This window comes from Cordyceps javanica, chromosome 2 (genome assembly GCF_051103115.1).
Source record: "Cordyceps javanica chromosome 2, complete sequence".
Taxonomy (NCBI): Eukaryota; Fungi; Ascomycota; class Sordariomycetes; order Hypocreales; family Cordycipitaceae; genus Cordyceps; species Cordyceps javanica.
Window position 1 is genome coordinate 4,479,510 of NC_139296.1, and position 27,406 is coordinate 4,506,915.

Here is a 27,406-nt window from a genome sequence, read left to right on the forward strand (position 1 = left end):
TTTAAATAAGCTATACTTAAAAATATAAAGATTATCTTTAAGTAAGAGTTATTTTATTTTTTTTTTTAATTTATATCTAAGTAAAAGATATAATTATATCTTATAAGTTATATATTTATAAAATATAAAAGCTTTATAAATATAATATTAGTTTAAAAACTTTTTATAATAATAATCTATTTAGTATTAGGTTTTATATAAAAAATCTAGCTTTTAATATTTATTTAAATATTTAAATATTATATTTATTAATCTAAAAGTTTATTATTTTAGCTATAATAAAGCCTTTTTCTATTTTATATATTCTCTTATTAAATAAAAATAATATTAATTAAGTATATTTTAATATTTATATTAAATAAGATAAAGGCTATAAGAGAATATCTCTAGCCCTTAAGACTTAAAAATATATTTTAGATATTATTTATAATTACTTAGCTAATTAGAGAAATATTAGTTATTAGTATAACTATAATAACTATCTTATTTTTAAGCTTAAGAAGATTACCTTAAGTATTAAAAGTTATTTTCAATATTATATATATATTAAATCTTTTCTAAAGATATATTATTTTAAGTATTTTATTTCTTTTTTTATTTCCTTTAATTAAAAGGTTAATATTTAAGTTAAAGAATTTTATTTATTATAAATAATATATATAAAATTAAATAATTCTTTAATAGCTATTTATAGTTTTTTTTATTATAATTTTTTAAATCTTTAGAATTTTATATTTTATATTTTATTATTTTATTATATATTTTCTTTTATAAATTAAATTATTTTAATAGCTTCTAGCTATAAATTTTTTTTTAATTAAATATAGTTTAATAAATATATATTTTATTTTTCTTAGTTTTTTTATTAAATAAAATAAGTACTTATTTTATCTTTTAAATATATATTTTAAAAATATTATTAAAATAAATAAGAAATTTAACCTAATTTTAAATAATCTAGCTAATATTACTAATTACCTAGATATTTATAATATTTATTAAATTATAATATAAATTATAATCTTTAAATACATAATTATAATATTTATTAGCTATCTTAATAGCTTTATTAATATTTATATTTTATTATTATATTTTTTATATTTAATTAAATTTTTATTATATAAAATTTTTATTTAAAAATATTAATTTAATTAAAATATTATCTAGAATATTTAATATAATAAAGTTAATATTTTCTTAAATATATAAATTCTTTATATATATTTAAAAAATGTAAAACTATTTATCTTAGATCTTAAGACCTTTAAGCTTTAAAATAAAAAAAAATTATAATTAAAAAAATAATTAATAAACTCTAGATAATTAATTAATAAATAATTTATATTATAAAAAAAGAATTTATTAAAAATTAAAAATTTATTTAAATTAAATCTCTTAAGTTTATAACTATTATAATATAAATAAATTTAAATATACTAATAATAATTAATAGGTTTAATTATATAGTTAAATTAGAGAGATAAAATAATATAATAAAATTAAATTATTATTTTTTAAGGGATTATAAAAGAGAATTTTTATAAAAGGAAAAGATACCTATTTATAGGTATAGACCCTAGCTAAAGTAAGGTACCTTTAACCTACTACGTGATAGAATAGGGGTAATAGGCCAGGTGGCTGGGGCGCCCACCTCGATATGTGGAGACAGCGTCATGGCTGGTACCATGTTGATGGGCAAAGCTGATGCGACCTGCAGGTTAGACCTTGCCGAGTCACTGAAATGTCTTCTTGTGCATGATGCAGGCACACTGGCTGCGAAGAGATGTTTTTGTGTCTCAAATTTTCGATTCCATAGCCTGGCGACAGCTTGCGCAGGCCCGGGGCGGGGAGCGATGCGGCTGTGCCCGCGCGCGAATGTTGACACATTGGGTAACTAGCTGAGAACGAAATTGTACGTTGCTTCCAATGCACTTCAGGCTTTAGGCTACGCCTGGTGTTCTCCATCGGTAGGATCAATGCATTGTATCAATTTTCGAGGCGTGCTGGACATTCTTGTTCACTGTAAACTTGATGCGAACAAAGTGAATGCAGTAATGGCATCGACATTGGGTGTCGCAAGGCGCACAATAAGGCAACCCACCACCCATCGTGGAATAAAGCTGCCATCCGAGTTACACCATTTTGGTAACCAGCAACTAATAAGTAACAAGTAGCGGCCTTTTCGAAGCGACGCTCAGGCAGTTGATTGCCTCGAGACAAGGAGTCTGGCACCAGCCAGCCAATCGCCGCCCGCCAACAAGGCCTGGTGCGGAGCGGGTAATTGATGTTGCGGGGCGGATTGTTATGTAAGGTGGTTACTCCTGCCACAGTGCGCAAAACCTGCCGCCAGCTGCTTCGGTCGCCAGGGAACGTCACCTTGCTCAACCATCACACACCCATTAATCGCGACATCGACAGCTCATCGCCCGAGACCCTCGCTGCTGACCCATCTCGAGCTCGACCGACCCAGGCTCCGAATTCGTCATTAACTTTCCCTCTTTTGTTTCATAATCACAATAGCCGTCGCCATGTCTACCGATCTTTGGTACGTCACTGTTTGCCGCCCTTGAGGGGGGTAGGCGGCCTCGAAGCTCCCCGACCATCGCTTCGAGCTCTTGTTATCGCCGCAACCCCGCGAAACCCGCTGCAACCTCCTGGAGAGCACTTTTTCAAAACATGCAAAGCTAACTGATGCCGAATCGCAGCCCCGTCTATGCGGTTCGTACCCCCACGACCCAGTACCGGTTTCGAGCGACTTCCCGCCTGCTGCTAGCCGACCGCCCAGCATTCATCGCCGACCGGCGATACGTCAAAGAAATGTACTAACAAACATCACAGCCCTTCTTTGGTGCCATGGGTTGCACCTGTGCCATTGTCTTCACCTGCCTTGGTGCCTCCTACGGTACCGCCAAGTCTGGTGTTGGTATCGCCGCCATGGGTGTCCTCCGCCCTGACCTTATCGTCAAGAGTGCGCAATCCTCCAATCCGATTCGAGAATGATTTCCGGCAAAGCTAACACAAGCTCCAGACATTGTCCCTGTCATTATGGCTGGTATCATTGGTATCTACGGTCTGGTCGTTTCCGTCCTGATTTCCGACGGCCTGACGCAGAAGCTTCCTCTGTACACTGGTTTCATCCAGTTTGGTGCTGGTCTGTCCGTCGGTCTCGCTGGTCTTGCTGCGGGTTTTGCCATTGGTATTGTGGGTGATGCTGGTGTCCGTGGTACAGCCCAACAACCTCGTCTCTTCGTCGGCATGATTTTGATTCTCATTTTCGCCGAAGTCCTCGGTAGGTCCCTGCAGATGCGGGCATCTCAAGACATTTCTAACAGATAACAGGTCTATACGGTCTCATTGTTGCCCTGCTCATGAACTCCAAGGCAAACACCGATGTCAGCTGTTGAGAAACGACGAAAGTGACGGGCCCGCAAGCTTGACAATTTAATCAAGGCCAAAAGCTGCGGTCCCAACATTCAATGTGACAATAGACAATTTGGAGGCGCTTGATTCAAACTTTGATCCTGTCCGCATTTTATAATGGAAATAAGATGGATGCGTGTCGGATGGAAAGGAAATTTGCGTCGAAACAGGTATCAAGGAGACGGAGACGTCGTACATGTACAATAGCGACAGGTAGGGATTGAATTGGCCTTGGAGGTGTTTCTCGTTATAGACCGTAACTGTATGGAGAAGATCTAGTCTAGGCTGAAGAAGATGCATTTGTTAAAATACGCCCTTGTGCATTATCATGGCCGTGAGGAGTTCACTACCAGAGTATTATGAGTCTTGACACCAGACAGGACACTGATCTATGAAACGTCGTCGTATTGCATTCTTTTTATCATGAGGCTTGGCTGCAACCATTCCGGATAAAATTGAATTGGCCATTAAAAAAAGAGAGAAATAGAAAGAACCTATTAAGAAGTCTGGCCAGGCCTGGCACTCGAATGTTCATCATCCCTCATTGGATCTGTTTTCTTCATTGACCACAATTTGTATTGTTTTTGCTGCCCTCTTCATGCCAACATCATTAATCCAAAAAAAGGAAACAATTGAAACAAAACCTATTCTACCTCTATTGCCCCCCTTTTCCCCATCATTAAAAGGTGTTTGTGTGATATGGTAGTTTTCTGCGTGGCATCATATTTACAATGAATTCCGTTCAAGAAAGGCAAAGGAAAAAAAAAATTAGGAAGGCCAAACGGCTCAAAAAGAAAAAAACGTCTGGAGAGATTGAACTGCTCTGAATAGAGTAAGATAACGGCGAGCGAGCTCTGACGAAATTGTCAAGAGATGAGGAATTGCTTTTGCAACAGCCTCTTTAAAAGACGTACTGGTTTAGCCATGTTAGTAAAGACAATATTCTGGAGAGGAGCAAAGAGGCGGTGCTTACAGGAATAAAGAGGTAGGGCACACGACGCTCATACTCGAGCCATGCCTCGCCGTACTTTTGACGGCAGCGATGAATATCACGCGAGGCGCGGTGGGCAATCATGCAGAGAAAGAAGACGGGGTAAAACCAGGGAAAGGGGCTGTCGAAGCCAGTAATGAGACCCCAGGACATGGAGAACCAAATGTCGGAGGTGTAATGAATCTTGCGGGCCAGGCCGTACCAGCCATCGACAAGGATGGTGCCCTGAGGACTCTTGATGATTTTTGGGTTCTCAATGGTCTGCCAGGGGACCTGGGGAAAGGTGCGGCGGGCGACGAGCTTGCCGCGCTCCATGGCGCGAAAGCGGTTCTTTTGCGAGTTGCAGCTGTCCCAGACCCAATACCAGAAAAGGTAGGCGGCATAGAACAAGGTGAGGGCGACGCGGTTCCATCGGTACTCTGCGGGGTCGTGGTTGGCGAGGTAGATGGTGCAGTGGCAGTAAGAGAGAGGCACGCCAGCGAGGTTCCAGAAGATGAGCATGAAACCCCATTTTTCGTAGTACATGTCCCAGGTGGTGATGATGAGCTCCTCGCCCTTGGCGCAGGCGTTGGCGTAGAGGTAGTGGGCCATGACGAGGAACATGACCTCGCCCGAGACGTAGCCGTACTGCTCGTACTGGCGGGCGGCGGCGCCGAGGCTGAGGATGAGCAGGATGTACCAGGGCATGCGGACCTCGAAGAACATTTTGAAGTCGAGGATGCCAAACATGCGAGGGTTGAGCTCAGCGCCCATGAAGAAGTCGTAGATGGGGTAGCCGGTCATGCGGTGCTGCTTGCCGCGGTATAGGGCGGAGAAATAGGCGACAAAGGCGACGATAAAGCCGCTGAAGATGGCGACGGAGAGCAGCGGGCCAAACTCGTCAATGGCGGTGTACAGCGGCCAGACGCCGCTAAAGTGCAGGCCGGCGAGCACGGCAAGAGTGAAGTAGAAGCTTGCGTAGGCGTTGCAAAAGTAGGGCAACTGCTTACCACCGAGGAAGGGCAGCGGCTTGCCGTAGCCCCAGACGCCGGGAAGGAGGCAGTAGCAGGCGCCCTCGAAGATGAGGTAGGACCAGTACCAGAGCCATGCCTTGGTGTGGGGGAACGCGCCGGTGTAGACGAGGTGGACGAGGTGGCGGCCAAAGTCGGCCCAGCTCATGCCGTCCTCGCGCGAGGGAAACTTGCCGTTGTAGTAGGTGGCACCTACCCACATGTACCACATGAGGATGGGGAAGAAGACCATCATGGAGAGAGTGCCGAGGGAGCCACCAAATTCAAACTCGCCCGAGTAGTCAATCTTGGGGTCCTGGCCGGGTTTCCAGCCATCTACGACGCTGACCTTGACATGGTCGGCCGTCGGCACTTCTGGTTCCTGCTTGGGCGTACGAGGGCGCGAGACGGCGCGCTTTTGCGCACCCTTGGCAGATGCTTTGCCGTTTTCCATCTTGCTGGATCGGACAGACTCGCTCTCTCTGGTCTCCGTGGGTGCGTCGGTGTTCTTGGTATCTTGCGCCTGCTCGTCGTCAGACTTGGCGACGGTGCGGCGGCGAAGGGAGCGAGAGCGCGCGGCCGACTTGACAGGGGAGGCGGGGGCAACTGATTCGTTGTCGTTGTCAGATGCTTCAGGCGGAAACGAAGATTGGCGTCGTGAAGAGCGTGTCTTGGCAGGCGTCTCTATCATGCCATCGAAGAGCTCCTTTTTCCTGCGGATGGATTGTCAGTGGGGGAGGGCTCCAAACAGACTGCAATTGCTGTCGCACACAAGAAACGCTCGTGCATAGACGGGCAATATCAAGTGGAGGAAAGAAGAAGATAAGAAAGAAAAAGGAAACAGAAGCTAGCAAGGAAAGGAAGGAGAGGGATCAAGAGTAGGAGCACTGGGACATACCGTGGCGTCGCTCGTAGGGAATAGCGTCCTGACATGATGGGAGAATCAGGGACGAGCCGAACCTCTTATATGGTTGGTCTGGAGAAGAAGGCGAAGCGAAAAGAGAAGGAACCAGGAAAAATTGGATCAATTGAGGCCCCCCGAGCGATCCGTGGGACGCCGATGTGAGGTGCGCCACGACAAGCAAGGAAGTGGACAAGGACAGAGGTGGGAGAGGAAAGAGGTTTTGCCGCTTCTTGTTGCGCCGAGAGACGAGATTGCAAGGAAAGATTGAGTTGGGGCGCGCGCGATGCGAATAACACGACAGGGTTGCTGGGACGTGTTATATCATTGGCTGGTTGGCTGGCTCGAGGTGGACCAGACAGGGGCGGGACAACGGGACAGGCTGGACAAGCTTGGGCTGGCTATTCGTACTCGGATCGCTGAAGGTTTCTTGAGGGGCGCAGACTATGCGTTTGAAAATGGGGGCTTTTTTTTTTCTTGTTGAATATGCTTTCTATTGTCTATAAACTGCCAAGATGATTGCTATGGGCGTACCGAACTGGCTAAGTCTGTGGACAGATGTGTGAAAATCAGTGTAAAATCAGTGTAAAATCAGTGTAAAAACTTGGTACTAGGTAGGGTTCACTATAGGTTGGTGCCTTGGTGCCCCCTACTCACAGGTACCAACACAGTATTGTTTAGCGGACCTCACCGAGCAACGAAGGATTTACAGTGATTTCGAGCACCAGATGCCGTCGGCAGGTACCTTAGGCAATGTCCAGCGCCGAGAAAGTGCCGGTCCAGCGCCGCGGGCGAGAACACAAGTACTCTATGTGCCTACCTCGGTACCTACCTAGTAGGTACTGCGAATAATCACTTTCTCAGTACTTGGTTCTTCCAACTGAAAAGGTACGCGGATCCCGAGCGTGCCTTGAGCGCCCTCATTGACAACGGGTGGGGGTCGCCTCAGGGGTTGAGCTGCCAGGTACCTTGGTAGGTTAGTAGGTCGGTAGGTACCAGAGCAACCACCACAGTATAGTGGCATTGGTACTTGGGACTTTTGCTTGCCTATTACAAGTTATGCCACCAAAGCACGTACAACATGGTAGCATACATGATGAACACGTTAAACACACGATTGCAACCAGAGTTTGGCTCAAATGACATTGAGAATAAAAGAAAATGTATAATGATGGGAATGCTGACACGCCCTGCGTCAAATGCATACTTGTAAATGATCAAGCCCAATGACGACACTGGACACCAAGTTATATCACACAAAACCTATTCACACAAAAATTAATAACCTTCCCCCCCTACTTCATCCACACACTCCGACACGAGCACTTTACACCCCCCAAACCTCCAGCCTTGACCTAGAGGCTAGTACTCGTAACGGAACGTGGGATTCTCCTTGTCCGTCATTCTTGCCCACACCTCCTTGTCCATGAACTGATCCTCGGTCTGGCGCGGGGCACGGCTGGCGCGGCGCTTGTTGGCCCAGACGTAGTAGGCAAACAGGGCAATGGTGACGAGGGCGCTGCCGGCCTGGGTGAAGACGAGGGCGAGCTTGGCGGGCCGGTAGTCGGGCGCGTCGCGGGCCTGGAAGGTCTGCGGGCCGATGATGTTGCCGATGGAGAAGGCGGCGCTGATCATAGCGACCGAGTAGGCGCGCTTGGTGGCGCCGGCGACGTTGGCCATGAGCCAGTTGTACTGCATGGGCATGGGGGCGACGACGGCGTTGACGAGGTAGACGCCCGCCAGCAGGCCGGCGTGGTTGGTCTTGGGCAGGAAGGACATGAGGGCGCCGCCGATGATGGCCGGGATGATGCAGGCGAGGATCCACATCCAGCGGTGCGAGTTGCGGCGCACGCCGTATCCGATCATGAGGATGAAGAAGATGGAGACGGCGCCCGAGGGCGTGTTCATGAGGGCGGCGTGCTGCGAGTTCTGGGCCGGCGTCTTGGCGGCGTCGTGCGTGATCTGGCCGATGAGCATGACCGAGTAGGTGGTGATGACGCCGCTCGAGACGGAGAAGAGGACGGTGATGAGGATCTGCAGCCAGATCTGCACGTCGAGCAGGCCCTCGAGGAGCTCGGCGGCGCGGAAGCGGCTGCTGCGGATGCCCGTCTGGTTGACGCTGACGTGCTTGAGCAGGGCCACCTTTTCGGCGTCGGACATCCAGCGCGCCTGCATCGGCGTGTCGGGGATGAGGGCGACGACGGACAGGCCGATGGCGACGGTGACGCAGCCCAGCACGACGAACATGACGCGCCAGCCGGCCAGCGGCGCCGCCGGGGACACGTGCTGGAAGGCGTACGACAGCACGCCGCCGATGATCTGGCCGAAGCCGAGGCCGAGGTACCAGAAGGAGAAGCGCGGCGCCTGCTCCGACTTGGTGTACCACTGGCTGCTGATGAGCGCCAGCGACGGCGCGATGGTGGCCTCGAAGATGCCCAGGAAGATGCGCGACGCCAGGATGCTCGGGTAGTTGTGCGCCGCGGCGCCGCACGCCGTCGCCACGCCCCAGAGCGTCACGTTGATGCCGAGCCACTTGGCGGCCGGGACCTTTTGCAAAAGGTAGACTGCGGCGCAAAGGTGGTCATGTTAGCATCACGGGGGACCAATAAACTTTTTTTCTTCTTCTCTTAGGAAATTTGCGACGGCCAAGCTGATCATGACTGTCGCGGGCGGCGTCATCGTGGACCTGCCAAAGGGGAAGGGAGACTGGGGGGAAGGGGGGGGGGACGTGTGTGCGCGGGTAAGCTTACTGTTGGGAATTTCAAAGCAGAGAAGACCAACAAAGAGGAAAGTGGCAACGTTGGAGAAGCGGTTGCCGGTGAGGTCCAGGTCCTTTTTGATGCCCATGACGGCAGCATACTATATGCGGAAGAAGAAGAAAGAAAGTTCTTGTCAGCTTTGCAATTGGCCATCTGTGTAACGATGGGAGGGTTCTGGTGGATGGTGATGATGGGGGAATGCACACGGCCGGATGTCAAAAAGACTCACGTTGTAGATGACCTTGTCGAGGAACTGCATCGTGTAGCAGCCAAACATGATGGGAACGATGCGCCAGTCGATGCGGGCGCGCAGCTTCTTGAGGTCAACGGCGTCGACGCCGGGCACGTCGCGGTGCTCGTCGAGGAACAACCAGGCCGCGTCGACCTCGGTGCTGCTGCTGCTGCGGCGGCGGCCGGACATGTCCTTGCCGGCCGCCGCGGGATGATGGGCTGCGGCGTTGTCGCTGGTCGACGGCGACGACGAGCTGCCCGGGCGCTCGTTGACGTCGAAGCTCTTTTCGTTTGGTTCCGTGGCGGACATTGTTTGCGGCTGTTTGACAAAGAACCGTGTATGTGTATGCCAGTTTTGTCTCGGAAAACGGGTTGCAACTTGGGCCCGAGGGGGGGTAATGGGCGACGACTTCCAGATGAGGAGGGGGGAGTGTAGAACCGGAAATAAGAAGAAGGCTAAAAAAAAAAGAAAGAAAAGAAGGAAGAAGATAAAACTTGAGAGGGCTCAAAGGCCGCGAGTCTTTTGTATTTCCTTTTCTTTTGGTCGTGGGTTTGCCCCCCTTGCAGAAGTGTAGGTCGTCGACACACGCAATTGGGATACACAAGAGGTGTCGAGCTCACAGTCTAAAGAGCGGAAATGAAGATAAAAGAGATTCATATGAATCGAAAGAAGAAGAAAAAAAGTAGAATAAAGATAAAGCCGGGGCTTGTGTCTCCTTTTTGTCTGAATGTCAAGTTCGTTTTTTTTTTTGGAGCGGTCCGCGGGTTTTTAGCAACCCAAAGAGGGAAACCCTTTTTCGTGTTGAAAGCAACCGTCCCTTCCCGTCAAGTTTGATCAATTCCGGCTAAGCGGGCTTGGGAGGGGGGAGGAGTTGTTCAAAAAATAAATGAATAAATAAAATAAACCACGCGGCGGCATGCATATATTGATTGCAAGGGTATGCATAGAGCAACGGGACTTGATGTGTTTTGGGACAGGGCAGAAACTCGAGCTCGCAAGTCGAATAAAGGAAATGGGAGCATGTCAACTGGGTCTTGCATCGAGCAAAAGGCGAGTGTGCAAACGGCCCCTCCCCCATCCATCCATCCATCCACCCAAATCCGTCCCCGTCCATCGCATATCCTATTAGTATCCATTCCCCCCTCCGCCTCGCGGGCGGCGCCCACATCCCCCCGTCGCCTGATGTCTGGATACCGACGGAGCTCCCTCCTTTTCAATGGCCAGGAAAAAGAAAAAGAAAAGAAAAGAAACGAAGAGGGCCGCTAAGTAAAAAGTAGTTTGGCCTGCTTTTACGTGAGGAAACTACAAACCGAGTAGGTACGGATTAGACTATCAGTAGTTAGCACTGATGAATAACTGGGACAATTTCCCTCTGGAAAAGGTGGGTTGCGTCGCATAACGAAATTCAGGCCAATTGGGAGAGAGAGAGAGAGAGAGAGCCAAGAGAAATGCAGTTAGAGCTTATTATCGGTAGGGGATCAACCCAGAAAGAAGCGGGCCGCCACTGGCCATAACCCGGTGGCGTTTTCTTTCCTTCTTCTTTTTTTCTTTTCTTTTCTTTTTTATCAATTGCTGCGTGGCAACGGAGAAGGGGACCCTTGACCGGCCGAGTAACTACTTGGTGGAGGAACCGCAGGCCAAGTCGTTTGAGCTGGTAGTACTGGCTAGTACTGGCCAGTACGGAGCACTGGCCTGATGTATCAGTCTGCTCGCCAGTTCGGACATGCCATCACTACTGGTACGGATGGCCCCATTCCCATGCGGGTGTCGCTGTTATGGTGGGACTTGGCAACTAGGTGTGCATGTGCGTGTGTGTGTGTGTGTGTATGTATGGCATGCGGCGGCATTGCCACGTTGTTGCATCAAGATGCGGCTCTTTTATTGATTTTCATTTATTTCTTTACCCGTTTTTTGTTGAATAGCTTTCGGTTCTTTACCGAAGCGATGAGCAGACCTGACATTCTGACTGAAGCTTGGATGGGCCGGTGCGGCTGGATGTCGACGTCATACGACTACTGACAGGGAGAAGGGGACAGAGAGAGAGAGAGACAGACAGACAGACAAAGGATCGTCTGCGCAAAGAATGTCGTACCATGGCAATGGTAGCATCGTGGGAGTGAGTGGCAGAATGCAACGCAATGGCGCAGGGACAAAAGGGCCGTTACTAGGTATCGACCCAGTATCCAAACTATAGGTACCAGTGGGTATCAGTAGTCGCAAATTTCAGGCCGCATATCCTCCCCTGCCACTCTCTGCACCACAAGCCCAGAGCTTCTCGACAACGGGCCGGCCGAGAATGGGTGTTGATGTGACGGCAAACTCAACCTAGCGGCACATCATTTTGACGTCGTTTCTTTTTTTTTCTTTTTTTTCTTTTCTTCTTTTTGCCAAGGCTGACGCAAGGCTCGGTCCACTCGGCCCTGTTATTACATAGTACTTACAAGAGCACCATGACAAGAAACTTATGGATACCCAAAAGTACTTACTCGCTTTCTTCCCAGCTTCCTCGCCTCCCCTACCAGGCAAAAGGTCCGCCAAGGGGGAGGGGGAAGGGGGAGGCGTTGCGGATATCACGTAACATTAATAACAAGTCGAGAGCTATTGCTGCGCCGCCTTTGTCTTGTTCCACGGATGTTTGATGCCTCGATCCGGCGAACCATTGATTTGAGAGCTCCATTTTTTTTTCTTTCTCTTTCCTTTTCTTTTTTGACCTTGCATCACAGGATTCCAATTTTTCATTTTTCGTTCTTGTGAACAAGTTTGCAAAGATGCCAAGGGGAGAAGTGGACAGTCGACAGTGCTTCTGTGGCTAGCCCTGAATCTAGCAAGTTAGTGCAGCACCAACACAGGCGGAAGCCAAGGCACCCAAAAAAAAACGTCGTCGTTGACGTGGTATTCAAACCATTGATGGACCGATCTTTTCAATAGACTTCTTTCTTATGCGCCGGGTGCAGAAAAAAAAATCTGGTCTCGTCTGGACTCTGGTGCTTGTACTTGTTATTCGTGACGTCTTGTACTCATCTTCCTTGTCCCGCCAAGGTGGGCGTCGTCTTTTGGTGGGTGCGCGGGAACGGGTGGGCGCGGCGCTGGGCACGACCACAGCACATCACCGTGCGGGCTCCAGGAGATCGATCTCCCGCTATGGAGCAAATTCCATTTCGCTTGGTTTTTTGGGGGCACTTTTCAGATGATGGAGGCAGGGTAAGTAAGTAGGGTGGGTGGGTAGGTATAATTATCATTTTGCTTCTTCCAAGAGGCTGCGACCGTCAATGCCGTCCCGACACATCTCAAACCTCTCACACCAATGTAACAAGGACATACACGCACACACACACACGTCAACAACTCTTGGGGGGAAAAAAGTAAGAGCTAACTACTGATACAATTTCAAGGAGGGTGGGGGGGGAGACCCTGGCCCTGGCCCTGGCCTTTGCTGAAGATGTGATCGACGGGGTTCTTTTTTTTTTCGTGGACGGCCAGGCTACTACGTACTGGTAATAGTTGACAACTTGACAACTTGACAACGAAAAGACTCCACTGACGGCTTCTATTGCCTGCTCTCGTTTTCCTTCGCTTCGTTTGGCTCCGCTGGGTAAGTAGGCAAGCGAGCGAGCGAGCTGGCCGGGGGGCCGGGGGGAAACCTTTTTGGCGGAGCTGTTCTTGATTTTCCCCCTTCTCGGTCACGGTTTGGATGACCTTGTAGGGATTCCTTTTTTTCGTTTTCCTTTTTTTTTCTTTGGTGTATTTTGTAACAGCCCTGTGTGGCTTCATTGTTATTTTTTTTTACCCTCCGTGTAATCCGTACTGAAGTATATGCTGTCACAGTTGTGGCTGGGATGTCTTGTCAACTTCCGACGAGGGCGCCGCCCTTGGCCTGAGACAAATTTCGGCCGATGACCCCGTCGAGCGTAATCGCTTCATCTAGCTTGGTAGCTGAAGGACGAGGGATCCAAAGGGAAAAATGAGTAGAGAAAATAAACAGACGGACGGACATTTAGACGGATATGAGAGAGCGTAAAAATCAGAAAACAATGCCTAGTCCAATGCATACCTCTGACACAAAACTTCTTTGCCACTTTCTTCCAATGTCACAAAACGATTGGAGTGACCGACTTTTTTCTTTCCTCTGGCTTCAAAATGTCTATTAGTATTCGAGACATTGAGAAGCAAAATCCAGATAGTAACCGCCGCATCCCGTGCTTGTTCTCCTCTCCCTCCCCTAGCTGTGCCCTTCTTGACCCTTTACCTGTCCTTTGTCTCTCTCTCTCTCTCTCTCTCTCTCTCGTGTTCTTTCATCAACCCTGGCAATCTGGATGCTGACATCCCGAAAAAAAAAAAACAACCCCCTCTCTTCTTGCAACCGGCCCTTGACCAATACGGGTTAATCGTTGGCTCGTGGCCACCCTTTGCTATGGGGACTGGCGCCGCCATTTCGGTGGTGGCTCGCCTCCAACTAGCGCCGCCGGCACCATCTCCTCTCGCTTCTCGGGCAGGCCAAGTGTTGGGAAATAAAAAAAAAAAAAAAGGAGAAAAGAAAAGAGAGAGAAAAGCCCCCCTACCCTCCTTGCCTCCAAGACCACCGCGGTGTTACTTAGTAGGCTGGCTGTTTGGTCGACTGTCTTTGCCGTGGAGAACTTTGGCTTACCTGCATCAAGGCTAAGCTAGGATGTCGCTCCAAAGTGCCGGGGCCGGGGGGACATCATCTACTCACGGATTTACATGCTACGTAAATGCTACAGATTACACTGAACTTGTTCCTTTTTGGTCTCTTCCCGTACAAGCTCCGTAGAGCCTCCCTCACTAGTTTTGTGCAAGAGGGCCCTGATTGTCAGAGAATAGAATATATGAGTTTTTTTTTGGTCTTTTTTTTGAAAAAAAAAAAGAATAGTTTCTCCCCGTCGTCTCTCCCTCCATAAGCTGTAATACTTAAAACTCCCTTGCCCGTTTTCAAAACTCTCCAATGAAATGTGTCTATAACAACACACGCCGCCCTTTTTTTCGCATAGAGTACTTGGTCTTTGGCACCTGTTTCCTAAATCGTCGTCTGCAGGGTTCGGGTCTCATTGGCGCGCGCGCCCGAGTCGTCACAGTCACGGCCAGAGAGAGAGAGACAGCCTTGGAAGAGATTTGGGATGCAAAGTGTGTAAACACAGAATCTGACATGAACGTGCTTTGAGTTACATTCGTTACCGTCATCCGTCGCAGCTCGCAGCTCGCTGCCCCCCCTCCTCCTCTCTCGCAAGGTCTTTTTTACTATTTGACTCGCTGATACCCTCGTCTACTTTTGCCATTCGTTTTATTATTTGCTGCCCCCTTTGGTTTTTTCCCCTTGGACCTTGGATTTAGCATCTCTCAGCCCCCCTCCGAACTTATATGCACAAGTCACCATCGCCGCCGCCGTCATGACCTGGGTCTCTCAAGTCACGCCCGAGGTGGACGCCATCTCCCAGTGGCGGACCATTGTCGCCGTCTGCGTCGTCCTCACCATCGTCTCGTTTGCCGTCGTCGGGTTCCGCCTGTGGCTGAGCGTCCGCGGCCGCGGCCTCATGGCCGACGACTACGTCGCCGCCGCGTCCTTTGTCCTCGCCTTTGTGTACTCGGTCCTCACCATTATCCAGACAAAGTACGGCCTGGGTCTGCCGCTCAAGCTGCGCTCCCACGACCCGGGCGTCGCCTCGACGTACAAAAAGGTCAACTTTGCCGGCCGGCCCATCTACCAGTTCGGCGTCAGCCTCTTCAAGGTCGCCCTGCTCATCAGCTACCTCCGCCTGCTGCAGGCGACCAGCAAGCGCAACTACCGCGTCCTCATCTGGGTCACCATCGTCGCCGTCCTCCTCGGCCACCTCGGCAGCGCCTTTGCCCTCATCTTTGCCTGCAAGCCCGTCAGCTTCTCGTGGAAGCTCACCGTCAGCGACCCGAACCCGACCTGCGTCAACCTGTCGCAGACCTCCCTCATCTACTCCCTCATCACCATCATCTCCGACGTCCTCGTCGCCGTCCTGCCGATCCCCGTCCTCCTCACGCTCAAGATCCCAAACGCCAAAAAGGCCGGTCTCGTCGGCGTCTTCCTGCTCGGCCTCTTCACCACAATCTGCTCCGTGCTGCGCCTGGTGCAGCTCAACCGCATCTCCTTTGGAGACGGCAACTCCACCATGCTGGTCCTCTGGGGTGTCATTGAGTTCAACGTCGGTGTGAGTACTGGCCCCGTCCGCTGGCATCGCTCCCTCATCTGCCGACGGCGCAAAAAAAAAGAAAAAGAAAAAAGAAAAAAAAACTAACAAAGCTATGCAGAACATGGTTACCTCGCTGCCGTTCCTCGCACCCGTCTTTATCAAAAAGGCTAAAGATCTCAGCTACAGACGTTACAAGACCAACAGCCGCGAAACCGAAGCGTCCAAAAACTCCAGACTATCAAGACAACCAGGCGCGAGCAGAGACATGTACCACATGGAGGATGTTAAGCGCTCCGCCAACCACAAGAGCACCGTGGTGGGATCCAGCCAAACCTCGGGCAGCAGCGAAAACATTCTACCAAAAGAGGGCATTGTAAAATCGGTGGAATACTCCGTATCAGTGGACAAGCCGCACTCGGAGGAGCAAAATACTCCATGGCACCCAGTCTAAAAGGCGGCCTTTACGAGTCTCTGTGTGGTTTTCCTTCCCTCTCCCCCGTTGTGTATATAGCGATACCAGCTCTAATGTTGATACAAAATGTATATACTGTATTTTATTTCGATTTTTTTTTCGGAGATCAACGGGCTCCCGATCATGAAGTGGCCCACAGAAGACGTGCGTGAGATGGCTGATGAGGTGTGCAAGCCACCCCGGAAGCCGACGATGGCCTAGTGCTGCTGACGTGTGAGATTGCTGACCACCATACCATGGCGCGATGGCACCTCCTGCGGATAGAGTAACTTCCCGCTTCAGGTGCTCGCGATGACGCTAGGACCAAGGAATCTATCGCGACGATGCCGAATCGGCCTGTTTTTTTTTATCCATTATCCTAGGCTGAGGCTCCCGTCGTTGGGAGGCGAGGAGCGGACAAGGCGACGCTGCTGATTCAGACGCCATGGTCTTTGCTTTTTTTTTTTTTGACCTTTTATTTTGGGTTGACTTGTGCGCATGCGTTTCCTCACGTCATTAGGTTTTTGGGTCGGGTTGTGCAACCGGAGTACATTTTTCAGAGCTGACCGTAGGTAGCATTGTTTGGCCGTGTCTGCTTCCCACCCTACACAAACTGCATACTCTGTCTGATGTATGCAATGACGTTGGGCGAATACGTAGATGCACAATATCTCACAGCACCATATGATGGCAATGCCCGTATTATTTCCGCGCCGGCCCCCCATCGTTAATTCGTGGTGGTGGACTGGGGGTCCTGGGGCGCGCGCGCGTCCCGCGGCATGGCCCCCAAGGTTAGTTACTTGGAACCCAACAGCAGGTTATAGTAGGCATCCTATGTAAATGGTCCTCGGGATCCGAACATGAGGAGGAACGGTTAAATTTGGCCCAGGTTCTTGGCATGCTATTGTCGTGATCGTGTCTGTTTCCATGTCGAGTCATGGTCATGCCGTTCGATAGCACGAAGCCTCGTGTGCATCGAGCAGAATAGCCGGCAGGATGCTGCTACCCAGATCAGGGCACATCTGTCGCTCTGTCAGATGCGACGAGGCTCCCGTTGATTCATCATGCCCATCTGGGCCTGAGGCGGCGGGCGCACAGTAGTAGCAGCTGCAGCCTTATGGGACTACCGTAGTTGGCTAGAATGGAGTAGGCAGAGACGCGGATTGGCTGGCCACTTCTGATCAGTCCTGTAAGTATCTATTCTTTTTCTATCTATTTTCCAGGCGGCTGATCATTGCGAGAAGGCTTAGACAAACCCTTTTTTTAATCGATGGCCCCGATCAAGAGTGGCCATGTGCGGCCCGAGGCTAGAACGACTTGGCTGCTTGGCCACTACCGCCCAATAAGAGGCAACTGGATCTTTCCGGATCAGTAATTTTCTGTTTTTCTGTCTATTTCCTCTTTTGTTTGCCTTTGCCTTTTTTTAGCCTTTGTTAGTTGCAACTTTTCATTTTAGTGTGGCGTGCCTCTATGACGACTTCTTCAAGCCAGTAGGTGCAGCACACCTAAGTAGGTAAGTACCTAGGAGCATCTGTAAGTAGCCTGCAACAATGTTGACACACTGCCTGTAGGTATCTCTGAGCAGCAACGTATGGCGATTGTGTGGCAATTTGCTCCAAGTTACTTGGCTTTCGCCCAACCAATCCCAGCCACCAACACCTGCCCCAAGACCACTCACAAGCCACTGCGACGCCACACCCCTTGCGGCCTCACAATCGCACCCTCCGTCCGTACCTAGTTCAGGGTCATTCGGACGTTGACGCTCAATCCCGCCAACTACTTACTATTTTAGCCACCAATTCTACGCGTAGCTTCCACGCACGTGTATCGGCCGCTTCACGACATTGCTTTTTGACCGCCCCTTTTAGTCAATCACATGCCCTACGACCGACGGCAGTTCTACGTCACGATACTAGAGCTGTCGGTACCTGGTTGCCCGTGGCCGCCGTACGCAGTCCCTGGCTGCTATCGAGCCTCCGCGGCAACTTCCTAGTCGGCAACCGCCGCGCGATCCAGGCCTGCCGATAAATCGGTTCGTACTTGGCTTTCTACGGGCTTCTGTCTCATGCCTCTCCGGACCGAGTCTGGATTCGAGCTTTGACGGCCGACAAGCCGCTTCCATCTGCGACCCGAACCACCCCTCGTCCGATACCCTCCCGGTCCCGCGCGAAACTTTGCGTACCGAGACCCAAATATGGCCCGCGATGACTCAGTATCGCCATTCTCGCGATCGCCCCAGAAGTCCCCGACAAACGATGACCCCTACACGCCGCCTGTTGTTGGAGGGGGACTTGCCACCTCCACGCCCAGGCAGGACGCCGCGGCGGACAACGTAAACAGCCAAGAAAAGGAGGTGCCCGCGCTGTCAAGCCATCCTCCGAGTTTATCTACTGGGTTGCCTCATCGAAACGCCACAGATTCAAATGCCGAAGCACCTGGAACCCCTGGCGGCCAGATTCCTCCTGGTACTCCCGGTAGCGCCCGTGTCCAGTTCGCCCGATTTGACCCCCCAGATTTCCAACCATCACACTCCCGACACAACTCCGCTGAGAATCCTGAAGCTGCCAAGTCGAGAGGCGGTTCCATCATGTCCAAGCTCAAGTCGCTCACACCCAACTCTCTGCAGTCGCCGAAACCTGCCCCTCTCGACTTGGACGGTGCGCAGGTCTCCGCGGCGTCCCCCACCGCTGGGCGTTTTGCTGGTCGAGTGCCTGACACCTTGCGCGAAGAGGCGGAAGAGACCGATGCAGACATGGACGGTGAAGCTGACGCCGATGTCGAGGAGGAAGCAGATGAAGCACAACCCGCTGGACCTGTCAAGAAAAAGAAGCGCAGGATGCGCCGTTTTGTCAAGGGTGAAGGATCGGTTCCCACCTCCCCTTTCAGATTTCCAAACGATGGCGATGTGTTTAGTCACAGATTCCTGAGACGCCGTGCCAGCATGCCGGACACATCCGCACACAACCAGGTTCTTTCCGAAGGTGAGGCTCCGCCGCGAGCCAAGCGGCGTCCGTTTGTTAGGCGTGGTCATTCGTGGGTGAATGCTGGCGTCGCGCAACCTGAGACCGACATCGAGGCGTTGGAGAGCTCAGCTGTTATCGGCCGTCGTCATGGTCACACGCGGCGCATCACTGTCTTTGGAGGCGGTGGTGTATCCGACGGCGATGCTATCATCCAGCGCAGACCATTCTTTCACTCGGAGCGTGCGTCCAACTTTGGCGCCCAAAAATGGAGACAAGTAAAGAGTACTTTGAAACTTTTGCGCCAAAAGAAGGATGACCGCTTCGACTACTACAAGTCTGCCGAGTTGATGGCCGAGCTCAGAGCCGGTGCCCCTGCCGTGCTCATGTTTGCCAGCATGATCCAGCGAGATGAACATGGGAATAAGAGAATCCCAGTATTGCTGGAACAGCTGAAGCTAAACATTACGCACAGCGCCCCCGTACCCGACGACGACAGCCAACGTCATTGGAATTTTACCATTGAGTTGGAGTACGGCAGTGGCCCTAGCCGGATGGTCTGGACGGTCGTTCGCAGCGTTCGAGATGTCTATAATCTTCATTTCCGTTACAAGTTCGCCTTGAACAACGACATGTATTTGCCAAGCCAAATACACCTGGCTGCACGCCCCAAACAGCCCAAATTTCCCTATTCCCTCTTCCCTTACCTGCGAGGTGCGCGTGACAAGGAGGAGAGCAGCGATGATGAGGAGGCGGCTAGCGGCAGAGAGCCCAATACGAGAGACGGAGGTGACGCTGCGGCTGGCGATGATGGTTATGCTACCGGTAGCGACGGGGGCGGCAACCGACATCCTCGCCGCAAACGGTCTCGCGTCAACATGCTCGGCATGAGGCGCCGCTCAACCGGCTTCACCGACAATGGCGAGGGCCCAAGCGACAGCACCCCCGAGGCCATGCGCCAGCGTTATGTTGAGAAGCAGCGACGCACTTTGGAGCAGTATTTGTCCGGCATGATTCGCTGGCTCATGTTCAGAGCCGATAGTAACCGCCTCTGCCGCTTTCTGGAACTCTCTGCACTCGGTGTCCGCCTTGCCGCTGAAGGTAGCTATCACGGCAAGGAAGGCTATCTGCACATCCAGTCTGCTAAGGGTCTCGACTTTCGCCGTGTGCTGACACCCGCCAAGGTTATTGCTCGTCACAGCCGCAAGTGGTTCCTGGTGCGCCAGAGCTACATTGTTTGCGTCGATTCTCCCGAAAATATGAACATTTATGATGTCTATCTCGTGGATTCCAAGTTTACCATCGCCGCGAAGAGAAACACCGTCAAGCAAATCGCCTCCAAGAAGAACAAAGAGATTGACCTAACAGTGGAGGCTTCTCCATCAAAGCATCATACCCTGACACTCAAAACTTCGGAGCGCAAGGTCCGCCTCTTCTCCCGCTACCATGTCATCACGAGCCAGTTTCAAGAGTCAATCAGTGAGATGCTCCGGGAAACCGTCTGGTCTCAGAAGAAGCGATTCGACAGCTTTGCTCCTGTTCGTCAAGGCGTCTTCGCACAGTGGCTGGTTGACGGCCGCGACTACATGTGGAACGTCTCTCGCGCCATCAACATGGCCAGGGACGTCATCTACATCCATGACTGGTGGTTGAGTCCCGAACTGTACATGAGACGACCGGCTGCGATTAGTCAAAAGTGGCGCCTCGATCGTCTCTTGCAAAAGAAGGCTCGCGAAGGTGTCAAAATCTTCGTCATCATCTACCGCAACGTCGAAGCGGCCATTCCCATTGATTCCGAGTACACAAAATTTTCGCTGCTGAATCTGCACCCCAACATCTTTGTCCAGCGATCGCCCAACCAGTTCAAGAAGAATCAATTTTTCTTTGCCCACCACGAAAAAATTTGTATTGTCGATCACGACGTTGCTTTCACTGGTGGTGTGGACCTTTGCTTTGGTAGATGGGATTGCCCACAGCATCCTATCGTTGACGATAAGCCGACTGGTTTCGAAGTGTCTGACGCGCCAAAGGATGCGGAACACTGTCAACTCTTCCCCGGCAAGGACTACTCGAACCCTCGTGTGCAAGATTTTTTCCGCCTCGCGGAACCGTACGAGGAAATGTACGACCGCTCCAAGGTCCCCCGAATGCCATGGCACGATATCGGCATGCAGGTTGTTGGTCAGCCTGCTCGTGATCTGACACGCCACTTCGTTCAGAGATGGAACTATCTACGCCGCGGTCGCAAATCTACCAGACCTCTGCCGTTCCTGCTCCCACCCCCAGAAGCCAATTTCGAGGAGCTTGAAGCACTGGGTTTGACGGGCACTTGTGAAGTTCAAATTCTGAGATCTGCGAGCACATGGTCCCTCGGGCTAGAAGAAACGGAGCATAGTATCCAAACTGCATACATCAAGATGATTGAAGATTCAGAGCATCTTGTCTACATCGAGAACCAGTTCTTCATCTCCAGTACCGAGGCGTACAACACCCGCATCGTCAACAGAATCGGCGACGCGATTGTACACAGAATCGTCCGAGCTCACGAGAATGGAGAAAGCTGGCGCTGCATCATTCTCATCCCATTAATGCCGGGTTTCCAAAACACTGTCGACGAGCAAGAAGGCACGAGCGTGCGACTCATCATCATGTGCCAGTTACAGAGCATATGCCGAGGCGAGAATTCCATCTTTGGCCGCCTTCGGGCCGCCGGAATAGACCCCCAAGAATACATTGATTTCTTCTCTCTTCGCCAGTGGGGTATACTGAGCACAGATGCATTGGTTACTGAACAGTTGTACATTCATGCCAAGACGATTATCGTGGATGACCGCGTGGCTCTCATCGGTTCAGCCAATATCAACGAGCGCTCCATGGTCGGTCATCGTGACTCGGAGGTCGCCGCGATCGTCCGAGATACCGACATGATTTGGTCCACAATGGGCGGCAAGCCGTACCAAGTTGGTAGATTCGCGCACACATTGCGCATGAGGTTGATGCGAGAGCATCTGGGTCTAGACACCGATGCAATCTTGGAAGAAGAACGCGAAAATGACGTCAACCAGGAAGGGTTCGAGGACCAAATGGACAGTATCTATGCCGAGAAGTCCGGGTCGCCGAATGGCGCGTATAACGGAGAGTCTAGCAAGGCAACCCATCCTGGAATGCACCATCTGCGAAGCTTCAACAACGAACTCGACATCGAAATGGCGAAGGCGGTGGACCCCGTATCGTCGTCATCAGATGAAGAGCTCAGGCGAAAACACAAGGGCAAACAGAGGGAAAGTGACGCCGCTTTCGCTGAGCGTCATCTTAGAGATGTTTCTGGCCACGGACCCGACCATTGGAAAGCTGCTGAGAAGGCTGGTATTGATGAAGGGAGAGACTCCGTCGTTGTAGGTGGTCGCGAGTTCCTCGTCCGCAGCAGCGATTCCATGGGCAAAGGTACCTTGGCGGAGCCCCAGCCCAAGGATTCGCACGGCCATGAGCATCAATCGCCGGACATCACTGCTGAGAACAAGGAGCTTCCCCCTCTGCCGCCATTTGACGACCACACTGCCGACGCGGACCTGCTTCGACCGGCCCAGCTGACCACGCTCCCTGAGACTAGTGACGCCGACATTCATGGTGATGACCTTGGTGCCTTCCGTTACCTAGCCGCCGACATCAAGAGGGCCACGATCACAAAAGACTGCATGAAAGACCCGATTGCGCCCGAGTTTATTGATGACATATGGAACAGAGTGGCCCGCAACAACACCAAACTTTATCGCAAGGTATTCAGATGCATGCCGGATTCAGAGGTCAAGACATGGGCCGAGTATCGTGATTTTGTTGCATACGGCAAAAAGTTTCAAGAGAGCATGGAAGTCCGTACAGCCTCAGAAGAACAAGACGCCACAAGCGAAGCTGGGGGTAATCTGAAGCACACCGCAAGCAGCGGTGCTATTGGCATCACGGTGCCGGACCTGGAGGCGCTTGCAAATCTCAGGGGCGAGGAAACGCAGACGGTAGCTGCCGATCTTCATGACCAGCACACCAGCCCCAACGTCACGGGTGAGAATCAGGAAGAGGGCCTGGGAGAGAAGGTGGCCGCAGCTCCGGCCGCAGCAGCAGATGTCGAACGCGAGGTGGGCGCGGAAGCCGAGAAGCAGTCTACAAACACAGAACCTCTCGAGCGCAAGACGACAACATTTGCCAACCTTGAGAAGCCGCCCACGAAGGATACTGCCACGGCAGCGGCCCAGGCCCAATTCGGCTCCGTTAAGAGGCGACGCCGCGCGGCCACTAAGAGTAGTCGCCGCTGGTCGAGCGCCGACGAAATGCCGTCTCGAACTGAGGCTGAGGGTCTTTTGAAGATGATCCAGGGCAACATTGTCGAGTTCCCCTACGACTGGCTCATTACCGAAGAACACAACGGCAACTGGGGCTACCAGGTGGACGGTGTTGCACCGCTGGCGATTTAGTAAGTCAACGACACAGACGTGATGATTCAATACTAAACTCTGGTAGTAACTAATGTCGCCATGCGCGTCGGCGACTTTTCACTGGTAGGCAATATGCCTTGTCGCTACACTTTCGACAGAAATGGACCCGACCCATTTTCTAGTTTTGATTTTTCTCTATGGCATTGCGTGGCGCTGATCGTCTTTTTGGCTGAGATGCATTGACAATATACTTTACTTTCTTTTGTGCAAGAGAACATAGCATTGCAATTATAATAGAAGACAACAGACAAAGTTGTTTATACATGGTGATAATACAAATTCTATAGCGTACACTCATTTCTTAGAAACTGAAAAATTCTGGTACATGGTTGCTCGAACGCTCCTCCACATGCGACTCGCCCGCCACTCTGATAATATGTTCGTTTTTTTTTTTGAAAGAATGATGGGGAAAGACTTAAACCCTTTCGCTCACCCAGATGGCACCACGACAGCCTGCACGGATGACGCCGGTGAGCAGCCAGTGGGGGTCGGCCTTTTTTGCATCATGCTCGACGGCGTGGTCGAGGTGCTCGAGCTCCTCGTCGCGGATCCGCCGCAGCGTGGCGATGAGCTCGGTGAGCTCGGGGCCGACCTCGTAGCCCTCGGACTCCCACGCGGCGACCATCTCCAGCAGGGTGCGGATCTGCTCGTTGTAGTGGCCGCCAATCTCGGTCTCGACGGCCTCGGTGCAGGCCATGGCGGCCTCGCGGCCGAGAACGGCCGTGGACCAGCCGAGGCCGCTGGCGAGGGCCGACCAGAGCGGGTACAGCGCCGTCGGGCGCACGCGGTGCCGGTGGATCAGCGCGTTGAAGGTGGCGAGGTGCGCGGCCTCCTGGTCGTACATGTGCCGCATGAGCGGCCGCAGGTGCGGGTGCGCGCGCACAATGGGCGGCGTCTGCGCCGTGTAGATGAGCGTCGCCGCGAGCTCGCCCGCCTGGTTGACGCGCAGCGCCGAGGACAGGAAGTCGCGCTGCTCGGCCGTGAGCGGCTTGCGCGGCTTCGGAGCTTCGCCGGAGGGGGAGGAGGAGGAGGAGGAGGAGGACGGCGTGGCGAAGAGGCGGGCTGGCGCGGTGGTAAAGGATCGGATGGAGGGTCGTGGGCAGGTGCACAGGCGGCGGCGTGCGGGCCGGGCTATGCGTGGTACGGCGGACATTATCGAGAGGGCCGATTGGTGGTGATGATGAGCTTGAAAGGACGACGGCAGTGAAGTCATGGAATGAATGGGCTGATGTGCCCCAGTGGAGCATCGGAGCTGTAACCAACTTTACAGTGGGCACACCTTTGAGTGAACCGGGCGAGGCGGAAAAAAGCTTCTGCCGCCTTCCGCTGCTGTGCCACCAATATTATAGTGCCACACGTGTGGCTGCACAGCGTCGCGCCGCGAAACCTAGAACGTCCACTGCAGCACTGTACTTCCGCCGCGCTGCTGGCTGTTCATTCACCTAAAAACCAGGCGCCTCTCCTCGCCCCTGGCCCTGAAAAACTCTCACCCCTTTCATTCCTTTTCGTTTCTTCTTCTGTCATTTTCGGTCCTGGTCGCAGGCAGTCCTCCTCCTTTTTAAATGCATCCTACATCACATTTCTAATACTAGACGACAAGAGTTGGCCGCAACGCATCCCGCACGTCACCGTCGGTCGACCACGGATAAAAAATTGCCTCCATTTTACCTTCAGCGACACCAATTACCGACCAGGGGAAACAGTCCACGGCGAAACCGTCTCACACAATGGCTGATTTCGAGGCTGACCTCTTTGATCTTGCTGGTGGCGACTCCGATTCGGAGGGATCGGTCGTCGACCGTAGACGCTCCGCGTCGCCGCCAGCAAAGAGAGGCTCCAAGACGAAAAAATCGAGGCATTCGGCCGATGGCGACTCCGAGGAGGAAGGTGAAGCGTGAGTGACCATATACCACGGCGGGCCATTCATGATGGCACTGCTGGATGCCATGACGGCCTGACGGGAGGATGAGCGACCTATGCTAACGCGCGCGGGACAGCTACTCAGGGCCTGGCTCACCCAACTCCCTAGACTCGGCACCCATGGACGAATCGGACTCGGACGATGAGCAATCAAGAGCCCGTGGTACTGGCGGCGGCGGCAATGATGAAGAAAAGTATCCCGTTGACGGAAAGTTTCGAAGCGAGTCGGAAAAAGCAGAGATCATGGCGATGCCTGAACTGGAGCGAGAGCAGATCTTGGCTGACCGTGCCAACGAGATCGAGCGACTGCGACAGAACCGTCTTTTGCGCCAGATGGTCACGGATACACAAAACGATGAGCGCAAGGCCAAGAAGAAGCGTAGCGCCGACAGCGCCGATCTTGACGATGACGACGAGGACCGTCGCGGCAAGTCGTCGCGGCGCACCGGCGGAACGGCCATGGATGCGCTGCGTCGAGCCAGAGCCGACAAGCAGAAGCGCAGGGAGGACCATGAACGGCGCCGCGACGCGTACTCGCCTCGGCGGGACTCGGACGATGAGGCGAGTGAGGATGACTACCGACGCGGCTCCCGTACTCCGGAAAAGAAGGAAGAGCAGAAGGACGAGCCCAAGCCGGAGCTGCGCGACTTTGAGAGGGTGCGCCTGGGACGCAACGAGTTTGCGCAAGTGTGCTTCACACCGGGTTTCGAGCCCGCGATTACAGGCTGCTTCATACGTATTGCTCTGGGTCCTCATCCCGAAACCGGCGTGGAGCAGTACAGAATGGCTATTATAAAGGGTATGCACTATTCGGACGTCTGCGTTAGGAACTTGGAGGCTAACCGTACGCAGGCTTCACCACCGGGAGACCATATGCTCTGAGTGGTCCAAATGGTACCTTCGTAACGGATCAATATGTCAAGGCGGCGCATGGCAAGGCTGTTAAGGAATTTCCCTTCATTGCCGCCTCTAGTGGCAAATTCACAGAGGTATGGTGCGCGATATGCAGAAGCTGAAATCTGTCTAACTTGTCTTCAGAACGAAATGAACCGTTACCAAGTAACGTGCCACAATGAAAATGTCAAGATGCCGCTCAAGCTCGCCCTAAATAGCAAGGTTGACCAGATTAACAATCTCCTCACACACAACTGGACAAATGAGGAGATCAAGGCACGGTTGGCGCGACGAAACGAACTGCGCAAGCGCTTTGACCCAGCAGAGCGCGAACGTGTCGCCCGTCTGCTCGAGGAGGCTACCGTCGCCGGCCACGACGAGCGCATGCAGGAGCTGCAGGAGGAGCTGGACAAGCTTGGAACACAACGGCTGGCCTTTAAGACGAGTCTCGGCCCGACCAAGTCGTCGCACGAGAGCACCAGGATCTCCAGCGAGCAGGACCGCCTGGCCGCGCGGAACAAGGAGAACCGCCGCATGAACCAGGAGGCCGTCCGCAAGGCGCAGCTGCGCGAAAAGGCCAAGGCGCGCGAGATTGAAATGTCGCTCAGCCGCGGCGAGATGGTCCAGGAAGACCCCTCGCGCCGCCTGCGCACCAAGGCCAAGTTTGTGCACGACGTCAACGAATCGACCGCCGCCGGCGGGGACAGCAAGCCGGCCAGCGGCGTCAGCACGCCCGCGACGGCGACAGGCAACGGAACGCCGACGGTGACGGCGACGAAGCCGCCGACGGCCGGGGCGCTGCTGCCGCACCTGGCCAGGCTGCAGGACAAGAGCCAGGCGGACAGCAAGGGTCTTCCAACAATCCATAAGCCGCTGATGGACGACGACGTGATTGGGTCGCTGGATCTGGATATTGATATTGAAATTTAACAAAAAGGCAGTCTTTTCTTTTCTTTTCTTTTCTTTTTTCTCTCTCTCTGGTTGATGGCATGGGTAGACTTGGACGCAAAAGAAAGAAAAAAGAAGAAAGGCAAGGAAGGCTTGGGCTTGGGCTATACCGACATTGTAGCTGTATTCTTCGTATTTTTATTTGTCTTCTTAGCAATTGGAGCAAGACGTTTATTTCGTGGGCAACAAGGGTTTTATACTGCTGAGCATTCTGTGCCCGCCGATGGGGGAGGGCCAATGGCGTTCTGGAGAATGAGAGGGGGGGGGGTCTGTTGCTA

General features: G+C 51.8%; 7 protein-coding genes across 7 annotated transcripts; 4 read left to right on the forward strand and 3 right to left on the reverse strand.

Moving 5' to 3' along the window:
• Positions 1-2,531: 2,531 nt before the first annotated feature.
• V2A60_003835 (H(+)-transporting V0 sector ATPase subunit c) lies at positions 2,532-3,407 on the forward strand (the record flags this gene model as incomplete). The annotated part of the gene is made up of 5 exons (XM_083255161.1): positions 2,532-2,548; positions 2,709-2,721; positions 2,842-2,971; positions 3,032-3,292; positions 3,343-3,407. 5 exons carry the CDS (start codon positions 2,532-2,534, stop codon positions 3,405-3,407), a joined length of 486 nt encoding a protein of 161 aa, XP_083111287.1.
• Positions 3,408-4,324: 917 nt separating this feature from the next.
• V2A60_003836 (ergosterol biosynthesis ERG4/ERG24 family-domain-containing protein) lies at positions 4,325-6,336 on the reverse strand (the record flags this gene model as incomplete). Its single annotated transcript, XM_083255162.1, has 3 exons — positions 4,325-4,336; positions 4,397-6,116; positions 6,302-6,336. The coding sequence occupies 3 exons, from the start codon at positions 6,334-6,336 to the stop codon at positions 4,325-4,327; spliced, it is 1,767 nt and encodes a 588-aa protein (XP_083111288.1).
• Positions 6,337-7,666: 1,330 nt separating this feature from the next.
• Positions 7,667-9,604, reverse strand: V2A60_003837 (uncharacterized protein; the record flags this gene model as incomplete). Its single annotated transcript, XM_083255163.1, has 3 exons — positions 7,667-8,868; positions 9,055-9,163; positions 9,293-9,604. 3 exons carry the CDS (start codon positions 9,602-9,604, stop codon positions 7,667-7,669), a joined length of 1,623 nt encoding a protein of 540 aa, XP_083111289.1.
• A 5,093-nt stretch (positions 9,605-14,697) lies between these two features.
• On the forward strand, positions 14,698-15,919 carry V2A60_003838 (uncharacterized protein; the record flags this gene model as incomplete). The annotated part of the gene is made up of 2 exons (XM_083255164.1): positions 14,698-15,486; positions 15,587-15,919. The coding sequence occupies 2 exons, from the start codon at positions 14,698-14,700 to the stop codon at positions 15,917-15,919; spliced, it is 1,122 nt and encodes a 373-aa protein (XP_083111290.1).
• A 2,194-nt stretch (positions 15,920-18,113) lies between these two features.
• V2A60_003839 (uncharacterized protein) lies at positions 18,114-23,398 on the forward strand (the record flags this gene model as incomplete). The annotated part of the gene is made up of 2 exons (XM_083255165.1): positions 18,114-23,344; positions 23,392-23,398. The coding sequence occupies 2 exons, from the start codon at positions 18,114-18,116 to the stop codon at positions 23,396-23,398; spliced, it is 5,238 nt and encodes a 1,745-aa protein (XP_083111291.1).
• A 383-nt stretch (positions 23,399-23,781) lies between these two features.
• Positions 23,782-24,519, reverse strand: V2A60_003840 (ubiquinone biosynthesis protein COQ7-domain-containing protein; the record flags this gene model as incomplete). The annotated part of the gene is made up of 1 exon (XM_083255166.1): positions 23,782-24,519. One exon carries the CDS (start codon positions 24,517-24,519, stop codon positions 23,782-23,784), a length of 738 nt encoding a protein of 245 aa, XP_083111292.1.
• A 574-nt stretch (positions 24,520-25,093) lies between these two features.
• V2A60_003841 (uncharacterized protein) lies at positions 25,094-27,110 on the forward strand (the record flags this gene model as incomplete). Its single annotated transcript, XM_083255167.1, has 4 exons — positions 25,094-25,260; positions 25,364-26,085; positions 26,139-26,275; positions 26,325-27,110. 4 exons carry the CDS (start codon positions 25,094-25,096, stop codon positions 27,108-27,110), a joined length of 1,812 nt encoding a protein of 603 aa, XP_083111293.1.
• Positions 27,111-27,406: the final 296 nt, after the last annotated feature.